Raw genomic sequence first — 27,740 nt, 5'->3', positions numbered from 1 at the left:
AAGGAGAGGGTGCAGAATGTAGTGTTGCAGTCATAGCTAGAGTGAAGAGAAAGATTAACTTGATAGAAGGTAGGTCCATTCAAAAGTCTGATGGCATCAGGGAAGAAGCTGTTCTGGAGTCGGTTGGTACGTGATCTCAGACTTTTGTATTTTTTTCCCGACAGAAGAAGGTGGCAGAGAGCATGTCTGGGATCCTTAATTATGCTGGCTGCTTTGCTGAGGCAGTGGGAAGTGTAGACAGAGTCAATGGATGGCTTCCGTAATAAACTGGGCTATGTTCACAACCCCCTGTAGATTCTTGTGGTCTCAGTCAAAGCAGTATTAGTACATATTAATTTCTACATATTAAAAACCATGAGGGATATGGAGACTGTGCAGAAGACAATGTTGAAGTAAAGATTAACCGTAATCTCATTGAACAGTGGCATGGGCTGAAAGGCCTTCTCTTGCTCCTGTTTCTGTGGTCTTATTATCACAGCATCCTAACGTATTCATTTCACATGAAAGGCTTCAGAGATTAGCAGAAATGTGTTTAGATACTTTATGAATTCAAATTCCCCTTTCAATATCATTGCCGACACAGTGAAATGTCCAGCTTCAGTAGAGAAACTCATCACCCACACTGTGTTTGCTTTGGAATGTGAGTGGGCATTCTGGAGGGATGGATTCGAAGGAGAATTCAGCGGCAGTAAAAAGCTGATGTGAAATTTGTGAAGCTGCCATCATTAGCTTGAGGGAGGCGTGAATTTTCAACGAGAATGTCAATTTTGACTGCTTCGACTAATTAATCTCAATTTAAATTCCTAATTTTCCAGAATAATATTTCTTGTTGATTATTTCCCAAATCCCCATCCCAATGATTAACATTCCTGGTTTAAACAAATATATTCCTTTTTAAACACACAAAGATATTGCTTTTAATTAGAATTATTTTATAATGATTCAGTTTTAAGATTGTGTTGGAATGGCTGCATTGTTAATCGAAGTTAATTAATATTCTTTTGACAATAATAAGCCAGATAAATGAAAGCTCATTAACTGTTGCAAACAGAAAGATATATCCTGGCGATTTGATTCATTGATTAACATGGACTGTGAAAAAAGGTACAAGCTATATTTTTCTTTGTCTAAGAATGAGGCTAACAAGTTAATAATCCGTAAGAGAGAAGCATGACATGTCCAATCACTCAGGGAGAAGGTTCATTTAAAATGGTCTCCCAGGGTTCCTGAGCCACAGAGCGCAGCAAACAAAAAGCTTGTGGTTTCTCTCATTACCCCCTGCTGAGTTGACAGACCCTCAGCTACAGGAGTACGTGTCTGTCAAGGTTGTGCATAATTCGTGTTTATAGTGTGAAAATTTCCCATAATTTGTCAGCGTGTCGGGCTCTGACTGGAAACTGGTGTGAAACTCTCCAAGTGCACTGCCGAGTTTTCAGAACCACATGTTCAGCCACCCTGGTTTATGTTGATGGGGAGCGGACTGATGGTGCCGTCAAGGCCAGTTCCACAGAGATCGGGGCGCCATCTGTAAAGGGCGCCGCGCTCCTATCAGCACCGAGCTCAAAACTTCCTCCATTAACTCTCATCCCCACCACCAAGGTATCCTGGCTCCCCCTCTCCCCACTGCACAATTCGCAGCCCTTTCCTGCCCCAACTACTTCCCCTCCCACAGCCACCATGGCACTATTGCAGGCATTCCCTCCCTCACTGCTAGTTCCCCCTCCTCACAGCCACACACATAATGGGAACCACCCTCTCCCCCCTCATCCCCCCAACCTTCGCACACAATGGGCCTCTCTAGCGGGCCTGCCCTAGCTCTGCCTCTGGCATGGTTTGGCACTGCCGGGTTGACACAATGTCAGCCTGGCAGTGCCATCCTGTGCCAGTGGGCACTGCCAGGGCATGTCCCTCTCCTCCAGGGTGGGGGGGAGCTGTATCGACCTAGGTGCCGCTGGCAGGATCCCCTCGAATGTTTCCCCTCCTCTCAGCGCTGTTGCCAACTTCGTGAGTGTGATGATATGTCAACGAGGTTTCAATATTCAATCATGATGTCGGGGACGCCCTTTTTAATCCTATACAAATTCATTGAAAGAAATTTAAATGAGGTTCCTGCCCTTTCTTGATGTGAGCCTCGTTATGTCGCTGGAAAGGGTTAGGGAAAATTGGGAAATGAGATCTTGTCAGTGAGAATGCTGTTTCCCAACTCTTGCATGACTTTGCCCTCGCGTCTTCGTTCTTGCTTGTGGCGATCGTAGGGTTAAAATTGCACCCGTAGTAAGCTGATCAAACTTACCTGTTGTTGCTTAAAGCTTTCTTCTCCTAACTGTGGACATTGAATCAGTGAAATAACCTGAAAGGGTTGTTTTTAATACTATCGGTGTATCTGAAGATTTATTGTCAGAGTAGATAGTGTAACTCATTGGAGCTGAAATTGTGGATCTCCAGAGAGCTTGTTAGAGTTTCGCTTCCCTCTTATTCGGCAGGTTTGTGATGTCAGCTGTGTTAGTTGAGCAGAGATTGTGAAATTCTCAAGAGGGGTGCACACTCTCGTTCTGTTCTGACTTATAGAGAATTAAGCTGGCAGAAGTTAAGTCTGGAATTTGGTGGATCCTCATGTGGGAAGAGTGGGAAAAGAGCTACTATTGAACACAACCTATAATGGAACCCATCTTCTGGGGAGGACAGTTACACTCCTTCACAAAGATCACAACACCAGAAGCTGTGTTTAGATTTATCTTAGCAAAATCCATAAATTCTACTGAAAAGCAAAGTGTGATGTTGAGAAGCTATGGTTTCAGTTTCCAATATTTCCGACTGGATGATTAACAGAAACATAAGAACATAAGAACATAAGAAATAGGAGCAGGAGTAGGCCATCTAGCCCTTCGAGCCTGCCCCGCCATTCAATAAGATCATGGCTGATCTGTCATGGCTCAGTTCCACTTTCCCGCCCTCTCCCCATAACCCTTAATCCCCTCTCTTATCAAGAACCCATCAACCCGCTTCTTAAAAATATTTAGCGAGGCAGCCTCCACCACTTCAACGGGCAGAGAATTCCAGAGATTCACCACCCTTTGAGTGAAGAAGTTCCTCCTCAACTCCGTTCTAAACCGCCTCCCCCTTATCTTGAGGCTGTGCCCCCTAGTCCTACTGTCTTTTTTGAGCGGGAAGAGTCTCTCCACCTCTATCCTATCCATCCCATTCATCATCTTATACGTCTCAATGAGATCTCCCCTCATTCTTCTAAACTCTAACGAGTACAAGCCTAGTTTATTCAGCCTCTCCTCATAGCTCAACCCCCTCAACTCCGGTATCAGCCTAGTAAACCTCCTCTGCACTCCCTCCAGGGCCAAAATATCCTTGCGCAGGTGCGGCGCCCAAAACTGCACACAGTACCCCAGCTGCGGCCTCACCAATGCCCTATACAGCTGCAGCAAGACCTCCCTACTTTTATATTCAATCCCCCTCGCTATGAAGGCCAGCATCCCATTCGCCTTCCTGACCACCTGCAAGCTGGGTTTTTGCGACTCATGCACAAGGACCCCGAGGTCCCTCTGCACCGTCGCCTGCTGCAGTTTTTTGCCCCGTAAGTAATAGTCCTTCCTACCATTCTTCCTACCAAAGTGGACCACCTCACACTTGCCAACATTAAATTCCATTTGCCATTTCCTGGCCCATTCGCCCAGCCTATCTAGATCCTTCTGCAGACTCTCCACACCCTCCGCACAATTTGCCTTTCCCCCAATCTTGGTGTCATCAGCAAATTTCGACACCCTGCACTCGGTTCCCTCCTCCAGATCATCTATATAAATGGTAAAAAGCTGAGGCCCCAGCACCGACCATAAAGGAAAATGGAGTGTAATAACCTGCCCCTCTTAATGGGGAATAGCATTGACTTCTTAAGATCTGCATTGTATCCAAGCCTAAATACCCAAGCATTGTGTTAGTTTGGTCATCTCTCAGAGAAAACCTGAAGTGACGTGGTAGCACAGTGGTTAGCACTGCTGCCTCTCAGCGTCAAGGACTTGGGTTCAATTCCTGGCTTGGGTCACTGTCAGTTTGGAGTTTGCTTGTTCGCTCTGTGTCTGAGTGGGTTTCCTCTGGGTTTCTTCCCACAGTCTGAAAGACATAATAGTTAAGTGCATTGACCTGCCCAGGCACCAGAGTGTGGCGACTAGGGGAATTTCACAGTAACTTCATTGCAGTGTTAATTTAAGCCTTACTTGTGACGAATAAACTTTAACTTTTCCCAAAGCCACATGAGAGTATTTAATAAGTGAGTACAAATCAGATAGACCCGTTTCTGCCCAGTCTCTACATTCACTACAAACACTGAGGAGACACAAACATAAGTTTAAAACAAAACTTTGAGGCACATCCTTAGGGTGTGAGCTGAGATGTGACAGCTAAAAAATGACATACCTCTACAGAAAATGGGGCTTTAGTATGTAGAATGCAGGGGAATTCAGAATGTTATGTGTGAAGCAAAAATGACTCGTCAGGTTCAGCGTGAGTTTCGCTCATGTGTTTGAGTACAGATCGCTGCTGCTTTTCACATGTGTCCTTGAAACATTAAATCTCCAGGTTCAACGTCACTTGTCCAAACTATTTGACAACATGGCGAGCATGAAATTCGAGGGCGAGGCAGACAATCAGCCAACTAAAATTGCCGTGGGGATGTACAGCAAGGAGGATGAGTTTGTGAACTTCAAAGAACCATGTGACTGCAGTGGGCAGGTAGGAAAAGCACATGTTGTGTGTCTGGTGAAGATAATGAACTGCTTCACCTTTTATGAATGGCCTAACCACAGACACACACATTCCACTGAGTGAGGACACACATTGGCTGTGCATTTTCCAGCCCCATCCTGGCATGATCTGCTGCCATGGGAGATTTCATGGTCCATTGACTTTCGACGGGGCTGGAAAATCATATCACATTATGTGTTCCATGTTTTTGCATCGAGTGTTGTAACATATACAGTTCATATGCAGTTGCCTCCATTTGCCCCCATTTAACTCTTTAGTGTTATGACGCAAGGAATGTTACAGATACTGATTTAATATTACTCCTGGATGCCACTAAAACCATTTGATTTGTTAAAGATAGTATCCCAACGACAACTTATTATCAAATATATTTTCTTTTTAAAAGCATTGTTACCTTTTTCTTATGCCTTGCCCTTGACCAGGAAGTGGCTGCACTGTTTATATTGTCATGTATTCTGCAGTTCCAGCTGTGGGTCATTAGTTTATTTCACAAGGATATTAATCCCATGCCAATGATTTGAACTTTTGTGGTCAAACATTTAAATTATTGCTCTCTCTGACCTCCCATCAACTCTGCTGCAACTTTGGGTAGCATGTTAGTACATTGGTTAGCACTGCTGCCTCACAATGCCAAGGACCTGGGTTTGTTTCTGGCCTTGGATGACTGTGTTGAATTTGCAAGTTCTCCCAGTGTGTACTTGGGTTTCCTCCAGGCGCTCCAGTTTCTTCCCACAGTCCCGAGATGTGCAGGTTAGGTGGTTGGCCATGCTAAATTGTCCCTTAGTGTCCAAAGGTGTGTAGGTTAGGTGAATAAGCTGTTGTGGTGATGGGGTGGGAAAGGGTGAGCCTGGGTGGGATGCTATGTTGGGAAATCAGTGCAGACTCGATGGGTCAAATGGTGTCCTCCTGCACTTTAGGGATTCTATGTTTCTATATCTCCAGTCTGGACAAGCTTGCATTGTTGTGTTGTAGTTGGAACCACGCTATCCCAAGGGAGGTTTGTTTAATTGGATAGTACACCTATAGCCAGTGGTGGAAGGCAGGTGTGATTTATTGATTTTTGAGTGCTATGCCTCTCATACTGAGCTGTGAAAACTGGAGGGAGTCATTTCAACTAACATGTATAAAAGCAGCAAATTCTTGCTTTCATTGCTTTCTGATTCTCGCTGGCTATTCCCTCAAATTCATTTCTACTTTTGAGATCATTAACCTGACGGATTAAAGGATTGCAGCATTATTTTGTGTCAAACTCAGGCAACACTTTCACTTCTAGGTTGAGACCTGGCTGAATCGGGTACTTGATTCCATGAGAGAGACAGTGAGACATGAAATGACTGAGGGTGTGGTGGCCTATGAGGAGAAGCCCAGAGATCAGTGGCTTTTCGATTATCCTGCCCAGGTAAGCAAAATGAGCAAGTTGTGGGTCTTATCTTTACCTTTTGTTTTGTTCATTTATGGGACATGGACGTCACTGGCTGGCCAGCATTCATTGCCCATCCTTGGTTGCCCTTGAGAAAGTGGTGGTGAGCTGCTTGCTTGGATTGCTGCAGTCCATGTCATAGTTTCATAGTCATGGAGGTTTACAGCATAGAAACAGGCCCTTCGGCCCAACTTGTCCATGCCACCTTTTTTTTTGAAACCCCTAAGCTAATCCCAATTGACCGCATTTGGCCCATTTCCCTCTATACCCATCTTGCCCATGTAACCATCTAAATGCTTTTTAAAAGATAAAATTGTACCCACCTCCACTACCACTTCTGGCAGCTTGTTCCAGACACTCACCACCCTCTGTGTGAAAAAACTGCCCCTCTGGACACTTTCGCATCTCTCCCCTCTCACCTTAAACCAATGCCCTATAGTTTTAGACACCACTATCTTTGGGAAAAGATATTGACTATCTAGCTTGTCTATGCCCCCCTCATTTTATATACCTCTATAAAGTCACCCCTCAGCCTCCTACCTCCAGAGGAAAAAGTCCCACTCTATTTTTCCTCTCCTTATAAGTCAATCCATCAAGTTCTGGTAGCATCCTAGTAAATCTTTTCTGTACTCTTTCTAGTTTAATGATATCCTTTCTATAATAGGGTGACCAAAATTGCACACTGTATTCCAAGTGTGGCCTCACTAATGTCTTGTACAACTTCAACAAGACATTCCAGCACTTGTATTCAGTGTTCTGACTGATGAAACCAGGCATGCTGAATGCCGCCTTCACCATTCTGTCTACCTGTGACTCCACTTTCAAGGAGCTATGAACATGTACCCCTAGATCTCTTTGTTCTGTAACTCTGCCCAACGCCCTACCATTAACTGAGTAAGTCCTGCCCTGGTTCAATCTACCAAAATGCATCACCTCGTATTTGTCTAAATTAAACTCCATCTGCAATTTATCAGCCCAGTTGATCAAGATCCCATTGCAATTGGAAAATGTGCTGTGGGTCGACCCCACAATGCCGTTAGGCAAGGATTTTGACTCGGTGACTGCGAAGGAACAGCGATATATTTCCAAGTCAGGATGGTGAGTGGCTTGGAGGGGAACTTGCAGGTGCTGGTGTTCCCATCTATCTGCTGCCCTTGTCCTTTGAGATGGAATTGGATGGAAGTGATCATGGGTTTGAAAGGTGCTATTCTATTTGACCTCTGATTGCATTTTAGTCATTGTACCATACTGCAGCTAACAACAGTTTACCGCTGGGAAAATAACTGACAGACTTTGCCTTTATTGCTTGGGTACATCACATTGTCAAAGCACAGAAAATAATTAGGTGTCACAGAATGACATGCTGATGAGCAGAGATTGGTTATTTACCCTTCCATTTCAATTAATTTGATGGAAATTAGATGATCTCCATTAATTTTACTGTCTGTACTCGACCCAAATGATACTTTACACCCAAAAAATAAGATTGAAATCTCAGCTAAGACATCACTTGTTTCAGAAACCACCACAGCTGAGACATTTTTGGGTGTAGTTTGCTTCATAATTATTCTTCACATAGTATTCAGTCAGCCAATCATCCATTCCCATTTAAAGTTGCGTGAATGTTTATCTGGTTTGCTGAAATGGAACACGATTTGAGGTGATCTATAAATGGCCTTTAGGCTGGATGCTACCACTGTTCACACTGACGAGATTTTCCCATCCTGCTTCAGAGAATGGAGATTTACCTGGACGCCAAATTCTCCAGACTCGCTGCAGCGGGAGCAGGGCATGAATGGGCTGGTAAATCCTTCCTAATTCTTGACAAGAAAATTGGGCAGGGCAGTCCACTTAAAAGTTGTCTCCTACTCTTTTGAAACAGGTCGCATTAAGTTGCACCCAGATTTGGTGGACCACAGAGGTTGGCATTTCGTTTGCCAGACTGGAAGAAGGGTATGAAAATGCCATGAAGGACTATTACAAGAAACAGGTGAACCAGCTGAATACGCTCATTACCATGCTCATCGGCCAACTATCGAAGGGCGACCGGCAAAAGATCATGACCATTTGCACCATTGATGTCCACGCCCGTGACGTCGTGGCAAAGATAATCGCTCAGAAGGTGGGTGACGCTGAACGGCAACAAAATGTTGACACAATTAATTAAATCTCACTTCAGTTTTCATCACTCTCTTTCATGTGGAGTATTTGTAGCTTTTCCCTTTCTCCTGTAATTATGAACATGTAAAAGCAGGCTCCTTTCCTGTTTATTTGTGGGACATGGCTGGCCAGCATTTACTGCCCATCCCTTGTTCAGAGTCAACCACACTCTGTGACTGTGGGGTCACGTGTAGGCCAGAGTGGGTGAGGATGGCAGATTTCCTTCCCCAAAGGACATTAGTGAACCAGATAGGTTTTTCTGACAACCAACAATAGTTTCATGGTCACAAGTAGATTCTTAATTCCAGATATTTTTAATTGAATTTAAATTCCACAGTGGCGGGATTCGAACTTGGGTCCCCAGAGCATTAGCTGAGATTCTGAATTAATAGTCTAGCGATAATGCCACTGGGCCATTGCCTCCCCCTAACTGTATGAAAGAGCCCATTCGCTGGTGCTGGCAAGCCACTGTGTATCAATGCCATTCCCATCCCCTCTGTGACTGTGTCCAGAGGGGACAATTTTTTTCATACAGAGGGTGGTGAGTGTCTGGAACAAGCTGCCAGAAGTAGTAGTCGAGGTGGGTACAGTTTTGTCTTTTAAAAAGCATTTAGACAGTCACATGGGTAGAATGGGTATCGAGGGATATGGGCCAAATGCGGGCAATTGGGACTAGCTTAGGGATTTTAAAGGCTGGCATGGACAAGTTGGGCCGAAGGGCCTGTTTCCAAGCTGTAAACCTCTAAGTGGCGTGGCCAGTGGCAGGAAGGGCATTCAGTTGTAAAATTTCCCACCAAATTCAAGAATAATGATTGGTTGAAATGGTAATGAACCCAAGTTGTATGGCATATTAATCTCAAGCTACTTTGTGAAGTATTAATCTGGACACTAATCTTTTTCTTGGTAACAGGTTTATTTACAGAATGCAGCATTGCGGATGTCTGCTTCCTACCTACAAAACCGGTGCCCCAGCAGTCTCTCTTTATAAGTCCTCTCAGTATGTAATTAAATAATGCCTTTCAACTGTGTATCTTAACACTGCAGTAACATACCATGAATCTTGTTGCATGACCCCATGTAACATTGGAACAGCTGGAAGGGAAGGAAGGATAGGTAGCACCTTCACATATCAATCTATTGGTTTTGGCAGAAAGAGCTCGAGCTGGCTCAGTAGGGGTCATTTTAACCACAGCGATATTGGATCAAATACTTTTTGATTTTCATTTCCATCGCTTCTACAGCAGTAAACATCAGGAGTAACATGTCGTGGTCGGCTTATCCAGCATTACCCTTTTAATACTGTTGTTCAAAGCCAAAGTTACCCGTAATGAGTTGGCAAGGGGCTTCTCATAGCAAGAACTACTGAATGTTGCTGTTTGTGGCATTATTTGAAACTTCAATAAACCAGTTTCAGTTCAATTCCTTGTTTCACATTCTGTTATTATGAATCCTAAAAAAAAGTTCAAAAATAACAGCATGATAATTTTATTCACTTTTTTACACCTGCCTGACCTGATACCACAATGCTTAAGAGGGCACCAAGCACTAATGTCTTCACAGAGACTCGAATCCAATTGGCCAAAATGTTAAAGCTGTGACATTTACACAAGTAAACATCAGAACCTGGAAGTGAGCCTCGGTTTGCTGACCAATGGGCTGGCACGGTGGCACAGTGGGTAGCACTGCTGCTTCGCAGAACCAGGGATCCCGGGTTTGATTCCCGGCTTGGGTCAGTGTCCGTGTGAGTCTGCGCATTCTCCTCGTACCTGCGTGGGTTCCCTCCCATAGTCTGAAAGGCATGCTGGTTATGTGCATTAGCCATGCTAAATTTTCCCTTGATGTCTCTGAACAGATGCCACAATGTGGCGACTGGGGGAGTTTCACGGTTAGTTCATTGCAATGTTAATGTCAGTCTACTTGTGACGTTAATAAGTAACATAAACTGAATTTGTACTGCCCTGCCTCAAAGGGCAATCACCCATCCCTGAAATCAGTCGAGTGAACATTCATTCATTGTTCTCCATCTGAGGCCAATATATCCTTTCTTAGATAAGGAGGTGAAAACTCTCTAGGTGTCACAAGTAGGCTTACATTAACATTGCAATGAAGTTAACGTGAAACTCCCCCAGTCGCCACATTCTGGCATCTGTTCAGGGACACTGAGGGAAAATTTAGCATGGTGAATGCACGTAACCAGCATGTCTTTCAGACTGTGGGAGGAAACCCATGCAGATACAGGGAGAATGTGCATTCTCATTCAGACACTGACCCAAGCCAGAAATTCTCTAGGTGTGGTCTCACTAAGGCCCTACCTGAATTCAGTAAGATCGTGTACTCTTCAACTCTAATTCCTTTATAAAGAAGGCTAGTGCACTGTTTGTTTTCCGAATTACTTACTGCACCCTGTTGACCTGGATTTGACAGGTCTGAACTGGTCACAGTGCCACAGCCCCCTTCCCTTCTGGCCACACACATTTTCTACTGTGCGTTATCATTTACAAGGCTGGAGAAAGATGCCGTCCGTTTTTTTTGCTTTGAGTGCCGTGAACACTCTGTGCAGTCGGTTGATGGTTTCTGTTCTTTTCTGTGTAGGTTGAAAACTCTCAGGCATTTGTCTGGCTCTCTCAGCTTCGGCATCGCTGGGATGATGAAACAAAACACTGCTTTGCCAACATTTGTGATGCCCAGTTTTTGTATTCCTACGAATATTTGGGCAACACCCCTCGATTAGTAATTACACCGCTGACAGACAGGTACGTTAATATAGGCTTCCAGATATTTGTGTCAGGTTTTGTCACCCTCTGTACTGAACAGACTTTGAAGCCAAGAAATGTAATGATCTTAGTATTGCTTGTGCACATGTTCTGTGCTGGAAAGTGCTCTGCCTGCCATTCAGATAAAAGCTGAGGTAAAAGTCACCAGGGTACTAGCCTAAAGCTGGTGTTAGACTCTCTTGGCACAGTGGTTAGCATGCTGTCTTACGGCTCCAGGGACCTGGGTTTGATTCCTGGCTTGGGTCACTGCGGAGTCTGCACATTCTCCCCATGTTTGCATGGGTTTCTTCCAGGTGCTCCGGTTTCCTCCCAAAGTTCAAACGACGTACTGGTTAGGCACACTGGCCATGCTACATTCTCCCTCAGTTTACCTGAACAGGCGTCGGAGTGTGGAGGCTAGGGGATTTTCACAGTAACTTCATTGCAGTGATAGTGTCAGCCTACTTGTGACACTAAGAAGTAAACTTAACTGCACGTAGATTCTGATAAGTTTCAGTCCTTGTCTTTAAATTGGATTGCTGAAAATGCAGTCTGTCCTCGGCCCACTTCATTCAGAATAACCAATCATCAACGGAGGGAAATTGAAAGGAAAACCTTACTGTATGTGGAGCTTTGAGGGGTGGGATGGTGGGTGGGGGTGATTAGATGCTTTTCCTGGCACCACAACAGTCCCAAGGATCTTTTCAGCCCTCTACGTTGGCCCGCTGCTGATTACCTTCCCCTCCTAATTGAATCCCTCAACTCATTAGCTTTCCCCAACTCCATCACTACCCTGTCTCTCATTTCCCCCACCCCTCTGTTGTTTAACCCTTGCAGGACTCACCTCAGGGCTGATGTCATTGTGGTGCAGTGTTCTTTTGAATAAGATTGGCTGGTGAGCTGCCTGGGGACCTGCAGAGGGTGTCTGCAGCTTACCTGTCCAAGTTAAGTGAGCCCTTAGGCCCGAGATTCAGAAAGCCTCGAGCCTAACCAACTCATATTGCTCCTTGTGATTCTTTCAAAGCCATCATTTTTGGAGCACAGGAAATTGATGGCATTTGGTCAGCAATTATTTTGGAATGTTTTGACACGAAACCTTCCACATGAAAGGAACTTTGAACCCTAGTCAGGGTACATTTTTCTATAGATCCCTCAGTTGACCTCACAGGGTGGAGTTACCTCTCGCAAGGTTTAGTTCAATATCACACTTGTCAGTTTGCCACGGATCATTGAATCCCTACAGTGCAGAAGGAGGCCATTTGGCCCATCGAGTCTGCATCGATCACAATTCCACCCAGGCCCTATTCCTGTGACCCCACATATTTACCCTGCTAACCCCCCTGACACTAGGGTCAATTTAGCACGGCCAATCAACCTAACCCGCACATCTTTGGACTGTGGGAGGAAACTGGAGCACCCGGAGGAAACCCATGCAGACACGGGGAGAATGTGCAAACTCCACACAGTGTGAGCCCGGGTCCCTGGTGCTGTGAGGCAGCAATGCTAACCGTTGTGCCACCATGCTGCCCATTCATGTTGTAGTGGAAAACTATTTAAGTGCCCCTCTGCCTAACCTTTATATTGTTTTACTTCTGGGCAGAGATTGATTACAATGGGTAATTATGCGGATTAGGTAATAATTTTTTGGAACATCTCTTTGTGCGTCTGATAAGCTGACTAGATTTCTTTGTGTTTCACGTGTGTGCTGGCCCTGGATTCCTTGCCTAATACCCACACTTATTTATCATACTGACAATGCATTAATTTAATGTCAACTTGTTAGTATCACCTATATAGTTCAATAAGATTAGACCAGCTGTAACTCAATAAAGTGACGCCAGGGGTGCCAAGAAACTCATTTAAGTGAAGGAATTAAATTATTGTGAGTTATGATTTATTTCCTTGCAATGTTGCACTACATGACTCAAAGCGTATCACATGCGAAAGCTTTTGTTTTATCTTTTTGATTTTTTTTTCCCCCTTCCAGGGCAGTTCCCAGTCTCTCTCAGCAGTGATTAACTGCAGCTTATCCAAAATGGAAATCAGTGTGGATTGCAGAAACTCCTGAACTTTTTAAAAAATTTAAAGCATGTGTGACTTATTAAACATGAACCAGATTGTCCACCAGCTGCCCTTGGTTTAGCTGTTGGCTAATGGGCTTGCCCAGTGGGCACTGTGCCAGTTTGCCGCCATGCTTGGACAGTGGCATCTGAGCAACAACGAAGAATAAAATTACGAGGAAGTGCCCAAGAGTTTGTTTTGGTTGCGGGGGTGGGGGTAGAATTCAAATTTGATTTATTATTGTCACCTGTATTGGGATACAGTGATAAGTATTGTTTCTTGCACACTATACAGACAAAACAGACTGTTCATAGAGTGCATAAGGGAGAAGGAAAGGAGAGGGTGCAGAAAGTAGTGTTACAGTCATAGCTAGGGTGAACAGAAAGATCAACTTAATGTAAGATAAGTCCATTCAAAAGTCTGATGGCAAATTGTGCTTGAGTTGGTTGGGACATGATCTCAGACTTTTTGTCTCTCTTTCTCGATGGAGAAAGGTAGAAAAGAGTATCTCCGGAGTGCCTAGGGTCCTTGATTTATGCTGTCTGCTTTTCCGAGGTAGTGGGAAGTGATGGATAGAGTCAGTGGCTGGTTTGTATGATGAACTGAGTTACATTCATGACCCTTTGTCGTTTCTTGTGGTCTTGGTCAGAGCAGAAGCCATACCAAGCTGTGATACAACCAGAAAGGGTGCTTTGCATGGTGCATTTATAAAAATTGTGGTTTTATGCATATCAGGATAATGAGCGTCATTTTTAATTCCAATCCTCTTGGTTTGAAAAGCAAATTTAAACCTTGTTCAACACAGTGGGGGACAAACTGACTACATTCAGCACCAGCAAGATTTGCCACAAGTTTTCACCATTATCTTGGCGAAATGGTGGCCTTGAACCTGGTCCATGTGGTGCTGATTTAACAGGGAGTCTCCAGCTGCCTAAACTCCTGAAGATGCAGGCAGGAAGCAAGTACAACTCCTTGTCTTGGGCCAGGATAATTATTGGCATCTTTTACCCAAACATGAAGCAAGAATTTGCTCCTTTGCAAAGAAGGGATCTGATGACTTCATGAGTTTCCTGTTTTATCACTGGTTTAGCCAACGATGAGAATGGCTTCTCCTGAATTTTTCAGGCATTTTATTTACCCCTCTACTGTTAGGCTCGCTCTTTCTTGGTGCAATTGTGACTTGTATTGAGGTCCAAGTGTGGACTTGATGCCAGCTTTTCAGTTACAAAGTTAAAGCTCTTTTTAACGTGAATCTCAGTAGCAAGTGTTGTAAGCTGCACACCTACATAGTGTAGGAGAGAGGCATCATGGACAGCACTGAGATTTCCCTTAGTCAATTCCCACCTACATCCCAGGAAATGGTCACTTTAAAATGATCAGCGATGGCATAGTGGCACAGTGATTAGCACTGCTGCTTCCTTTCGCCAGGGACCTGGATTCGATTCCAGCCTTGGGTCACTGGCTGTGTGGAGTTGCATTCTCCCCTTGTCTGCATGGGTTTCCTCTAGGTGCTTTGGCTTCCTCCCAGTTAAATTGATTGGCCATGCTAAATTGCCGCTTAGTGTCCAAAGATGTGTCGGTTAGGGAGATTAGTGGGATAGGTATGTGGGGTTACAGAGATAGTATCCTACCCAGAACCTGAGCCAGTGAAGTCTCAATGGGCCAAATGGCCTCTTTGGGCACTGCAGGGATTCTGTGATTAGTCATGGTGAATGGGTGGAGTAGAGTGCTTCAGTAAGATGCTCTTTTGGAGAGTTGGTGCAGACTGGAAGGGCTGAATGGCCTTCTTGTGTCACTGTTGGGATTCTATGATTCTCTATTGCCTTTAAATATTGCTGAAAAGAGAGACATGTTTCCGAAGCCTTTCATCTTATCCTGATTAGGACAAACGCAAGAATACCAAATTTCAGATGATTTCAACAATTTGTACTGCAAGGGAAAAGGATGCTACATGTGATATATATTCATTTGCTGGGACCCATTCTCTGCAAACAAAAGAAATATGTTTAAACCTTGAGTCTTTGTTGAATTACCCAGGAGTTTGGGGAGCCTATTGCAACTATGTTTTAATTGGTCACCTAATTCTGGTGAGAAACAGATCAGGAGCAGAAACATACCATAGTGACTTAATGCAGCAATATTGACATTGCTGGTACGCAGCTTGAGACAATGACATTTTTCAACAGAAAGGTAATGATACCCATCACCCAGGTCAAGTGTGCATTTTTTTCAATTGATTTTTCATTGTACAGTGGTCAGATCTGAAAGCAACACATCAGAAACTCAACCAGATACTTGCTGGGAATACGTAGTGAGAATAGTCACTATTGTTGTACCGTACCTGGTGGAGGAACAGCTGAATGCTGGGTGGTTACATCAGAAGGAAATTATCAGAAGATTTGGTTCTGTCGGGATTTTAGCAGTTTGCCTATATCAGAGTTACATATTGAAGGATTTAAAAGTTGACTTTTTGTCTCGTCTTCCCCCTTGCTCTTTATCACAAGATAAAAAGGGAAGAGTGAAGCCATTTGTCCCAATTGAGCTCATCCATGTTAAAAACCTTGTAGCGTCCCATTTCCCATCCATCTGTATCTTGAATGAATCTAAAGGTTTTTACCTCTACTACCATGCTATTTTTTGCATAAAATTATTTCTAAATTTGTCTTTTATCTGCTTTTACCCATTTAAACTTTGAATATTGCTGAGAAAAGAGTGCGTCTCTATTAATTACATTAACATGCAAGGTAAATGGAAGCAGGAGTAGGCCATTTGGCCCTCCCAGTCTGCCCTGACCATAGCTGATCATCCAATTCGATATCATGATCCATAGATTCACCGTAATCTGGGTGAAGAAATTTCTTTTATCCTCAATCTGAAAAGGTTTAATCTTTATCCTCGAACTATGACCCCTAGTTTTGGACTCCCCAACCATCAGGAGCATTCTTTCTGAATCTACCTGTCTAATCTGCATGAATTTTATATGCTTGTATGTGATTCCCCTCTCATTCTTCTAAACTCCAATGCGTATAACCCTGACTGACTTAGTTTCTTTCCCTGTGACAGACCTGCCATCCCAGCAATCAGCCAGATAAACCGTCGCTGCCCTCCCTCTGTAGCAAGGACAATCTCCTTCAGATAAGGACACAAAAACTTCACACAATACTCCGGCCTCACCAATGCCATATGCAATTACAATAAAACATTTCTATTCCTGTTCTCAAACCCTCTCGCTGTGAACATGTCATTTGCCTTCTTTATTCCCTGCGCGCTTACTTTCAGTGACTGATGCCCAAGGACACCAAGGTCTCGCTGAGTATCTACCTCCCTCAATTTACACCCACTCAAATCATCATCTGCCTTCTTAATTTTGCTGCTGAAGTGGATAACCTCCCAGTTTGCCACACTTGCTTGAACAATGTGCGCTCTTTTCGTACAGTTCAAATTTGTTGTTTTCCTTGACATTGATATTCTTGCAATTTGTTTTGATGAGTGCAAAATGAGAAGCTTTGATAAAATCTTTTCTTTCGGCAAAGCTCAAGTTCTGCATGACCAAAGAGCCATTTGAACCTTGCTGAAAATCTTAGTGTTGACACAGAATGCCACCTGTCTGCTTTGCAGTTTTGGAAAGATTTGGCCTTGCTGCCCTTGTGGCCTTCCCCCTTTCTCACAGCTTGTGTGTGTTCTTTATTTCTTTGACTGACTTCAGATGTTACATCACTTTGACCCAGTCTCTGCACCTGACGATGAGTGGAGCCCCCGCTGGGCCTGCAGGAACAGGAAAGACCGAGACCACAAAGGACTTGGGCCGAGCACTGGGAATCATGGTTTATGTGTTCAACTGCTCTGAACAGATGGATTACAAGGTATTGGATCCTCACTTTAGTTTCACAGAAAATCTCTCTCATGTTTTATAGAACCGTTATTCAAGGGTTAGGAAGTTTCTCTCTCGCTGTTTTCATTGATCTATCCTCTTCAGTTTATCATTCTGACATTTTTTACTACCATGCTCCATGTTAAATTTGCACAGTGAGTGTCAATTTATCAGACTGAGGAGAAAGGTTTGAGTGATTCTGCAAAGGATGGAACATACTCTCCTTTTATTGAGTACATAAGAACATAAGAAATAGGAGTAGGTACACCAGCTCTCCAGATCTGCCCAAGCCCCACACATAGAAATATGGAAAATAGAAGGAGGAGTAGGCCATTCTGCTCTTTGAGGCTGCTCCGCCATCCATTGTATCCATGGTTGGTCATCAAATTCATTATCCTGATTTCTCCCACCTCCTTTTTGCTCTCTATATACCTTGATTCCTTTAATCCCAAGAGTTATATCTAATTCCTTCTTGAAATCACGCAATGCTTTGGCCTCAACTGCTTTCTGTGGAAGTGAATTCCACATACTCACCGCCCTCTGCTTGAGGAATATCTCCTCACCTCAGTCCTAAAACTGAGGTGTGGCACGGTAGCACAGTGGTCAGCACTGCTGCTTCACTGCTCCAGGGACCTGTGTTCAGTTCCTGGCTCGGGTCACTGTCTGTGTGGAGTTTGCACATTCTCCTTGTGTCTGCGTGGGTTTCCTCCGGGTACCCCAGTTTCCTCCCACAGTCCAAAGATGTGCAGGTTAGGTTGATTGGCCATGCTAAGAAATTGCCCCTCAGTGTGTGTCCAGGGCTGTGTAGGTTAGAGGGATTAGTGGGTATGATATGGGGGTAGGGCCTGGCTGGGATTGTGTTCCGTGCAGACTTGATGGGCTGAAGGGCCTCTTTCTGCACTGTAGGGTTCTATGGTTCGATGAAAAGATTTACCCCTAAACCTTAAAACTCATACCAGCTGGGGTTGGGGGTGGGGGGGAGGGAAGAGGATGTTTGTGTGTATTCTCATTTATATTCACTTTGTCCCCCTCCCACCCCAAAGTATAAATCTCTCCTGATTCTCTTGACTCTTAACAAAGGATAATCTAGACTCGAAACGTGGACTCTATTCTCTCCCCAGAGATGCTGCCAGATCTGCTGAGATTTTTCAGCATTTTCTGTTTCCATTCTTCCATGATTGCTCTATTCCCATCTTCCTCGCGATCCAGTTCCTGGTGGGATTGTGATCAGCCTTTACTGGAACCTTGCTGCAGGGTTTCAGCTGTAGTTGATCAATGTGAATATGGGGGATTTGCTGTCAAACTCTAGAATGGCTATCCTAACTCATGATTTTCTCGCTGGGTTTTTATAATTATGCTGTTTTCCCCCAAGCCTCATTCACAATCTGGATCATTGTGATTAACTGCCACGCATTCTCGGTATAAATCACACCTTCATGTGAGTTTATAACCTAGCAATGTGTTTGACTCACCAGTTAAAGGGGTCATTTGGCTCTTGGATGTGAGACAAATGTTACTCAATTTAAAGCAGTGATCGTGAGTCAGAAATAATGTGTGAAAAATCCATGTCACTCTGGACCGATCACCATCTTCTGTCCCAGTCATGAACGATGACCCGGACACTAACTCAGCCTCTGCCTGACTCTCTGTAGGTGTTAGGTAGCAAGGTCGCAAACCTGCCTCTTTTAAACTACTGCCTTTATTTTTCTCTGCGAGACTGCTGGAGATTAGATATGTATGTATCCCTGACACCTGGAAGGCATGAGGAGAGTTGTTTGGAACATATTTAGGGATTAAATAAATCACTGTGTGGCAGTGACCATAGCAATGACTGGCAGCTGCACTGCTGCGGAATGCTTGCTGGAGAGGGATATTTACATGTGTTGCTCTTGGTGAAAACTGAGTTAGATTTGCAGTTTTGCAAATAAATCTAAAACCATTGAACACAAACTGTTTCAGCCAATAAATTGGTTATATTACTGCTAAATTCTTTAATCCTATAAACCAATTATTTGAAACCTTTTTCCAATATGAGCTGTGTGAGATTATTCTGGAGTTTGTGCTGTGGCGCATATGCGTAAGGTGTAATCTGCCTTGATAACGATCCAGTGGGGAGGAGACACTCCTTCAAATCAAGTTGTTTGGAATCCTATTATTCCTGCGTCAGATGAAATAAAGACAGGTGCTTTATGCTGGAATGCTTGAAGTGTCTGTAAAATGTAAGTCTGAGTCAGTCGTACAGCCTGAAAGCTTCGGTGGATCAAACAGCTAAGTGCTAATCAAGTATCCAACTCGTTGTTAAGCAAAAACATTCCGTGTTCATCCACTGAAACTTAAAGTACTGACTTTCACCCAGATTATCAATACAGCTCCTGTCTCTCCTCGTCTGTCCAAAATAATTATATGGCTACTTCATATACTTAAAGCTTCAGATATGTTTTGACAACGCAGTAGCCGTTTGTCATAATACCTGTGATATCTTTTGACACAATCTATCAGTCGAGTCAGGCATTATGTGGTGAGCAGACTGCTGTGAACATGAACTTGTTAAATCGGAATTAGCGGAGCAGTGTTGCCATGGTAATCCGAGTCTTGAAATACACCAGAATGTAAGAAAATAAGCTGTTTAATAGCAGTTTTGAGACAAGTGATCTGTGACATATTTTTAAGCGTGTTATAACAGGCATTCTGCAATTTGTTTTACACTGGTTAATATCTTTGTTAATTTGGGACACAATTTCATGTGAACATGTGAAATGTTCATGTTACTGTCACGCAGCATATTCCTAACCACTTGTTTCTCCACTGAGATGAAGGTACAGTTAGCAGCATGGTCATCTTGTTGTGCTGTCTTATTAAAAGTTTATTAGTATCACAGAAAGGCTTACATTAACACTGCAATGAAGTTACTGTGAAAATCCCCTAGTCGCCACACTTTGGCCATACTAAATTCCCCCTCAGTGCACCCGAACAGGTGCCAATGCATCTAACCACATCTTTCGGATTGTGGGAGGAAACTGGAGCGCCCGGAAGAAACCCATGTAGAGATGGGGACAATGTGCAGACTCCACACAGATAGTGACTCAAGCCAGGAATTGAACCCCAGTCCCTAGTGCTGTGAGGCAGCAATGCTAACCACTGTGCCGCCACCTATTGTCACTGTGCTCCAAATGCATGTTCTTTAAACCATATTTACAAATTTAAAAAAAAACTTTCATTTCTATAACATATTTAATGTAAGAGTGAAGCAGAAGCATTTTTGGAGTGTCCTCAAAAGTCTGTGCTCTATGAAAATGTCCCCTGAGCTAACAGTATTCTTTTTAAAGTATCTTGTTTCTTATCCTAAGCTAAACTCAGGAGCAAGAAATATTCAGCTTCCTGCCATGGACTGTTTCCCAGTATCAGTGGTGGGTCGCAATTGTTTGGCAGGTTCCCTGTGGTGTGGCCTGTGAGCAACACAAATGGCTCTGTACCTGCGTGGGACTGGAAGATTTGCCAGTAACCAAAGGGAAATCCTGGCCCCAAATCATTATCCTGGTTAAACTACTTGTATCGTTCAAGTTGCAGCTTCAGGAGATTGTGAACATTTCTTATTGGTAGATTAGATGAAATTTAACCAAAGACTTTCTAATTCATCTTTGCACCAGCTGTTATGTTTTCATCTTATTATGAAATTATAATCAGATCATGTCTAGCCGATGTTGCAGTGTAACAATAACTGTGACACCAGGGTTGGAATCTTACCACCATTCATGCCGGCAGGACTTCCCCATCCCACCAAAGCGAACGGAGATTTGGCTAGCCGCCAAATTCTCTGACTTCACTGCAGCTGGAATGTGACGTGAATGGCTGGTAAGATCACGCCCCAAGAATTTGCATTTAACTAGCTCCTTTCCTGACCTCAATGCTTCCCAAAGTGCTTTTCAGCAAATGAAGTACTTTGGAAGTGCTGCCACTGTTGTAATATGAGAAATACAACAGCCACTTTTACGCCCAGCATGGTCCCACAAACCGCAAAGTGATAATGACCAGTCAATGTGTTTTGATTGAAGGATGAATATTAGCTGGAACACCAGGAGAACCCTCCTGCTCTTTGAATAGTGCTTTTCGGTCGCATTTACTGGAGCAGAGGGGAGGCCTTGGTTTAATGTCACATCTGAAAAATGACACTTGTTGACTGCATGGTACTCGCTCAGTACTGCACTGAGGCATCAGCCAATATTGAGGGATAGAGTGGGGGTAGAAACCATATCAAAGGCATGTTTTTAGTTGGTGTGATGCAACCTGTTGACCAGTGGCAGGAACTTCTGGCCCCACTGCTGTCAATGGGATTTCCAGTTGAGTCCACCGCATGCTGCTGGGAAACCCACGGTGGGGTGTGTTTTCGTCGAGACTGGAAGATCCCACTGGTGGGAAGAATGGGAAAATCCCATCCAACACTACCAACAGAGCCATGACTGACATTGTAATTGTGGTTATCTCGGGGGGGGTGTGTGTGTGTGTGTGCGCATGTGCTCCTGTGTGGGTGTGTTGGAACGAGGAGTGAGAAGATAGGGCACAAGGTAATGCGTTGGGTTAAAATAACTCTTTCAATCTCAATGAATATTATTTTTGGACTGTCAAGTGTCCGTGGGGCAATCCTTTTGAATCCAGGGTCCAGTGAACTTATCCCACTGCCCAATACTCTCCATGTAGGATTGATGCATGCAATAAAACAGCAAATAAAGCATTCTAGGGAAAAAAGAGATTAATTAAAATTGCACAGATATGGTGACTTTCATCCTTGTGACATGTCAAAGCAATGTGTTAAACATCCAGGTAATCTGCTATTGTGCTATTTAGTGAGGAATTAATGTTGGCTTGTTTACCAAGAAAACTCCCTGCACTTACACAAGTCTGGGTCTTACTTTAATATCTCATTAAAAGGTGGCACCTTTGACAATGCAGCAATTGTTCAATGTTGCACTAATGTACAGGCCTAGGTTATTTACTGAAACAGTGAAATAGATTTTAAAACTTCACAATCCCAATTACACTTTTCTTAGCGTGGAATAATAGTGATGCAATACAGAAGGAGGCCATTCTACCGTCATGCCGATGCTGGCTCTCAAAGCTTTCCAATTTGTCCCCTCTGCTGCTGCTCTCCCTATCGCCCTAAACACTTTTCTCCCCCCTTCCAACTACTTAACCTTCTGCAAGTTACAATTTTAATATCTTTCCATTAATTCTTGAAGCAGTACATTCTAGATTGCAGCAAATCGTTGCCTAAAAAAGTTTCCTCATGTCGTCTCTGGTTCCCTTTCCAACCACCTTTTAAATTGATGTTCTCTGGTTATTGACACTTTTGCTGTTTTATGCAGCTGATCCTGATTTTCCTCTCGCAAAATCATTCGCAATTTTGAACAACTTTATCAAATATCTTTGTAACCTTCTCTGCTCTAAGGACTACAGTCAAATTTCTCTGGTCTCGCCACATAATTGAAATCCCTTACCTCTGACACCATTCAAGCAAATCCCATTTGCACCCTCTCTCTGATCCTCTTTTGAAGTGTGAGGCCCGGGATTGGATGCATTTCCACAGCTGAGGCCTAACCAGTGGTTAGAAAAGGTTGAGCAAAACCTCCTTGCTTTGGTACTCTTTGCCTCTATGGGCGGCAGAGTGGTTAGCACTGCTGCCTCACAGCACCAGGGACCCGGGCTCGATTCCAGGCTTGGATTGCTGTCAGTGCAGAGTCTGCACCTTCTCCTGTGTTTGTGTGGCTTTCCTCCAAGCGCTCCAGTTTCCTCCCACAGTCTGAAAGACGTGCTGGTTAGGCCATGCTAAATTCTCCCTCGGTATACCCAAAGTGTGGCGACTGGGGGATTTTCACAGTAACTTAATTGCAGTGTTAATGTAAACCTGCTTCTGACACTAATAAAATAAAGTCAGGGATTGTATTCATATTTTGGCATTTCCTGCAGTTGGTATGCAGGAAAGTGCCATTGAGGCCATGATTGGATCAGCCATGAACTTAGTGAATGGCAGAGCAGGTTCGATGGGCTGAATGGCCTACGCTGGCTCCTAATTCATATGGATCCCATTTGAATTCTGAATAATCTTCTCAACTGGTGCAGCCACCTTTAAAGATTTGTTGGTATTATCTCTATCTCTCTGTTCCTGCACCCTCTTTAAAATTGTACAATTTAGTTTATGATGCCTTTCTTCGTTATTACTGCCAAAAGGTTTCACCTCACAATATTGATTCTTTTGGGTTTTTATTTTCTGACAGTCCTGTGGCAATATCTACAAGGGACTGGCGCAGACTGGTGCCTGGGGCTGTTTCGATGAGTTCAACAGGATTTGTGTTGAGGTGCTGTCCGTGGTAGCTGTGCAGGTGAGTTGAGGCTTTTTGTCTCGTAGAATGATATGGCACAGAAGGAGGCTACTCGTTCCATTGTGACTATACTAGCTCTTTGAAAGAACAGTCCAATTTCTCACACTTTCCTGCCCTTTGTCCAAAGCCCTGCAATCCTCACTCCTTCAGGTATTAATCTAATTGCTTTTCAAATGTTATGATTCAATCTGTTGGTACCACACTGCATGTATCCCTGGCCCACACTCCCATTTGATTCTCATGATATTCATCAGTGAAGTACGTCAGTCACAGTTGATTTGCTTGTAGGTGGTACCCATACAGTTTAATCTGGAAACAAATATTACAGCACCAACCATGTTTCTAACTCCCTCTAACTCCAACTCTGTGCTGAATATGTACATATGACTCGATATTCTCTGGGAGTTAGCAGCCAGCAGCAATAGAATAATAGTGACCTGTGCTGTAAGATTGAGTTAAAGCACAATGTCAACCCATCCAGTTTGCACTGAGCAGATTTTCTCTATCTTAAGTTAATATTTTATAGTGCCTCATGAGTATATTTTTGCAACCTGACACATTCAGAATAACGAAATGCCAAGCTAACTCTTGTGAAAGTCAGTTTTTTTTTGTCATTTTGTTCAAGGGAGAAATAGAACGCTGTATTCCATTAATTCTCACTCTCTTGCCTGAAGGAGCCTTCAAGGTGTAACGGATGGATGTATTCTGCTTTACGTAATGTAGTCTAGTGCACCATTACCAATTTGCATTCATTAGAGATGCCTACTCTTTCTTTTGTTTGAGCCAAATCCAGACAAATTATTTGTATATCTGAAGGGTCATAAACAATTTTTTTTGGTGCACAGGCCTTGAGTTTAAAGTTCTCCCTGTTCTGAAAGATTGCAAAGGTGGCATGGTAGCACAGTGGCCTGCACTGCTGTTTCACAGCACTAAGCACAGGGTTCGATTCCTGACTGAATGTCACTGTGCCACCATTTCCATTGGTTCTGTCCTGCTGGTGGGACAGGACACACACAAGAGATGGTGATAGTGGTGTCTGGAATTTATAATTCCTTGAGCATTACTGTCAGGCTGTTTGTGAGATGCCTCTCCCAATTTTGGCACAAGTCCCACGTGTTAGTAAGGAGAACTGGTCAGGATTGACGGGGCTGAGTTTGCTGCTGTCATTTCCAGTACCGAGGCCATTCAGTTTTAGAAGTTTTACAATCATACAGTGCAGAAGGAGGCCACTCGGTTCACCGAGTCGACACCAGCTAGTCCCGCTGGCACTAAGGAGCAATTTAGCATGGCCAATCGACCTAACCCGCACATCTTTGGACTGTGGGAGAAAACCGGAGCACCCAGGGGAAACCCACGTGGACACAGGGAGAATGTGCAGACTCCTCACAGGCAGTGACCGAAGGCTGGAATCGAGCCCGGGTTCCTGGTGCTGAGAGGCAGCAGTGCTAAGCACTGTGCCCTGGAGAAGGAAGCACAAATAGACTAAGGCAATGTGAACAACTTGTGTTGGGTGAACATTGCCATAGTTACACTGCTGGCTTCCAATAAAGCAAGCTCAGACTTGAAGGGTGACGGATCTCCAGTTACCGGTTGCTAATCGTCAACAAGTGTGAGACCTAGAAAATCAGTGATGGTACTGTTACTGATGTTATTCTTTCTGATTCAACCTCCTTCAGAAAATCTCCTGCTGTCTGCTGTTTTACCAACTCCAAATAGTAACAAATGAGATATTGATTGTTTCAAAAGTTATGACTCATCCATCTTGACTTTTAGAAGCTGCAGGAATGTTTGTGCAGAAAATAGATTCGAACCTTATTTTGTACGTCGTGCCCTTTTGGGTGATATTTTCAGACATGATAACCCAGACTTCAAACTATTAACAATTTAATTACATACTTTAATGACCAAACTGACCTTTAGGACCTTTCAGTCCCCACTGTTAGTCTGTACGAAATTCTGTTGAGAAGTCTACCAACAGTTTGAACATCCAGTAATAGTTCCCCAAACTGGAATAGTTTCATGGCCCCACAGAAGGAGAAATGGAGCAGTGGAATGGGTGAGATCGATACTTGGGGTACAACATAGCACAGTGACTTCTTAAATCTTGACTTGTGGCAGCTTTGCTGCTGAGACCTAAGATCCAATTGAGGCCCTGTCTTCAATGTCTTAACAATGCCAACGGTTGAGAAATTGTTCCTTGGCTTTAACAAGATGAAAAGGGACACTAGCCAGAGTAAACCAGCCCACGTGCACACGGCCATTCAAATGGTATTCCTTTCACCCCTTTTTAACATTTTTAAAATTCATTTGTGGGACATGAGCGTTGTTGGCTAACCAGCATTTATTGTCCATCCCTAGTTACCTGAGGGCAATTGCTGTGCCTCTAGAGTCACATGTAGGCCAGACCAGATAAAGACGGCAGATTTCCTTCCTAAAAGGGCATTAATGAACCAGATGGGTTTTTCCGACAATCAGCAGTGGTTTCATGGTTATCAATAGATTCTTAATTCCAGATATTTTTTATTGAATTCAAATCCCACCATTATGCCATGGCAAGATTTGAACCCAGCCCCCCCCCCCCGAACATTAACTGAGTTTCTGGATTAATAGTGGAGCGATAATACCAGTTAGTTTGAATGGCATAGTGGTTGGCACTGCTGCCTCTCAGTGCCAGTGACCTGAGTTCAATTTTGGCCTTGGGTGACTGTGTGGGGTTTGCACATTCTCCCCATGCCTGTGTGGGTTTCCTCCGGGTGCTCCAGTTTCCTCCCACACTCCAATGATGTAGAAGTTAGATGGATCGACCATGGTAAGTGGGCAGGGTTATGGGGATAGGGCAGGGAATGGGCCTGGGTAAGAGGCTTTTTCAGAGATTCGGTGCAGAATATCACATCAGAGCACCAATATTACTTGTGGTTGATACTTGCCTACAGTAAGAGCCCCAACCATCTTCAAATTGATAGAGGTAAGGTGTCAGGCAGGTTTTGTGCCGCCTCCATACCAGTATGTGGACTGAACATCATCTAAACCCCCATCAGCACATCAGTCATAGAATCCCTACAATGCAGAAGGAGGACATTCAGCCCATCGAGTTTGCACCGTCTCTCTGACAGATTATCTTATCCAGGCACACCCTCCTGCCCTATCCCTATAACCACACACGTTTATCCTGCTAATCCCCTTAACCTACACATCTTGGAATGCTAAAGGGCAATTTAGCATGGCCAGTCCACCTAACCTGCACATCTTTGGAGTGTGGGAGGTAAACGGAACACACGAACAAAACCCATGAAGACGTGGGGAGGATGTGCAAACTTCACACAGTCACCCAAGGACAGAATTGAACCCGGGTGCCTGTGTTGAGATCTCTCAGTGGTAGATGTGCAGGTGAGTAGAGCTCTTTGTTCCATGGAATCATAGAACGATACTGCACAAAAGGAGGCTACTCAGCCCATTGTGACTATGCCACTCTGTGAAAGAACTATCCAATTTGTCACACTTTCCCGCACTTTGTGCAAAGCCCTGCAATCCTTTCCCCTTCAAGTATTAACCCAATTGCATTTCAAATGTTATGATTCAATTTGTTGGTGCCATCCTACATGTGTCCCTGGCCACGTACCATTTGACCCTGACCCTCATGATATTCAACTGTTGAGTGCACCAATCAGGATTGATTTGTTATTAGGTAGTACCCATATAGCTTAATCTGGATACAAATCTTACAGCACAAACCATGTTTCTAATTCCCCCTAACTGCCTGACTCTCTGCTGGAAGATTGAAGCGATGGCATTGCTGCCTCACAGCACCAGGCACCTGAGTAATTGACACTTCCACTCCGGGGGAGAAAAGACTATGCACCCTGTCTATGCCTCCCATAATTTTGTTGACCTCTATCAGGTCTCCCTTCAGCCTCTGTTTCTCCAGTGTAAACAATCCTAGTTTATTCAACCTCTCCTCATAGTGCAAAAAAGGTTCACCAGGATGTTGCCTGGTCTCGAGGTTGTTGACTCTCTCCAAAACTTCCATGTCCTTCTGGTAGCGTGGTGACCAGAACTGCACACAGTACTTCAAATGCAGCCTAACCAAGGTGTTATATAGACAGTGACCCAAGCCAGGAATCAAACCTGGTCCCTGGTGCTGTGAAACAGCAGTTCTAACCACTGTACTGCTACAGGGGGCTTATGTCCATTTTGACATTGTGTCTAATTAATCCTGAAATCGCTAACTATCCTCATCACTATTGGCTACTTTGCCAAGTTTCACTTCACCTGTAAATGCTGTTCTCTAACCTGAGTCGATGTAGGTTATAAATATTGAATATAATCATGGA

The 27,740-nt window shown here is 43.9% G+C and overlaps 1 protein-coding gene across 1 annotated transcript in view; it reads left to right on the top strand.

Moving 5' to 3' along the window:
- The window catches only part of dnah9 (dynein, axonemal, heavy chain 9), a 521,732-nt gene that overhangs the window by 101,934 nt on the left and 392,058 nt on the right, over positions 1–27,740 (top strand). The window contains exons 23-28 of the mRNA XM_080209043.1: positions 4,585–4,737; positions 6,044–6,169; positions 8,073–8,312; positions 10,943–11,103; positions 16,871–17,027; positions 23,305–23,409. Of these exons, the coding sequence (XP_080065169.1) occupies positions 4,585–4,737; positions 6,044–6,169; positions 8,073–8,312; positions 10,943–11,103; positions 16,871–17,027; positions 23,305–23,409 (942 nt within the window). The remainder of the gene's footprint in view (positions 1–4,584; positions 4,738–6,043; positions 6,170–8,072; positions 8,313–10,942; positions 11,104–16,870; positions 17,028–23,304; positions 23,410–27,740) is intronic.

Source organism: Carcharhinus amblyrhynchos, chromosome 21 (genome assembly GCF_965287045.1).
Source record: "Carcharhinus amblyrhynchos chromosome 21, sCarAmb.v2.hapA, whole genome shotgun sequence".
Classification (NCBI taxonomy): Eukaryota; Metazoa; Chordata; class Chondrichthyes; order Carcharhiniformes; family Carcharhinidae; genus Carcharhinus; species Carcharhinus amblyrhynchos.
Note: the sequence above shows the minus strand (reverse complement) of the source record. Positions and strands in the feature narration are given on the sequence as shown.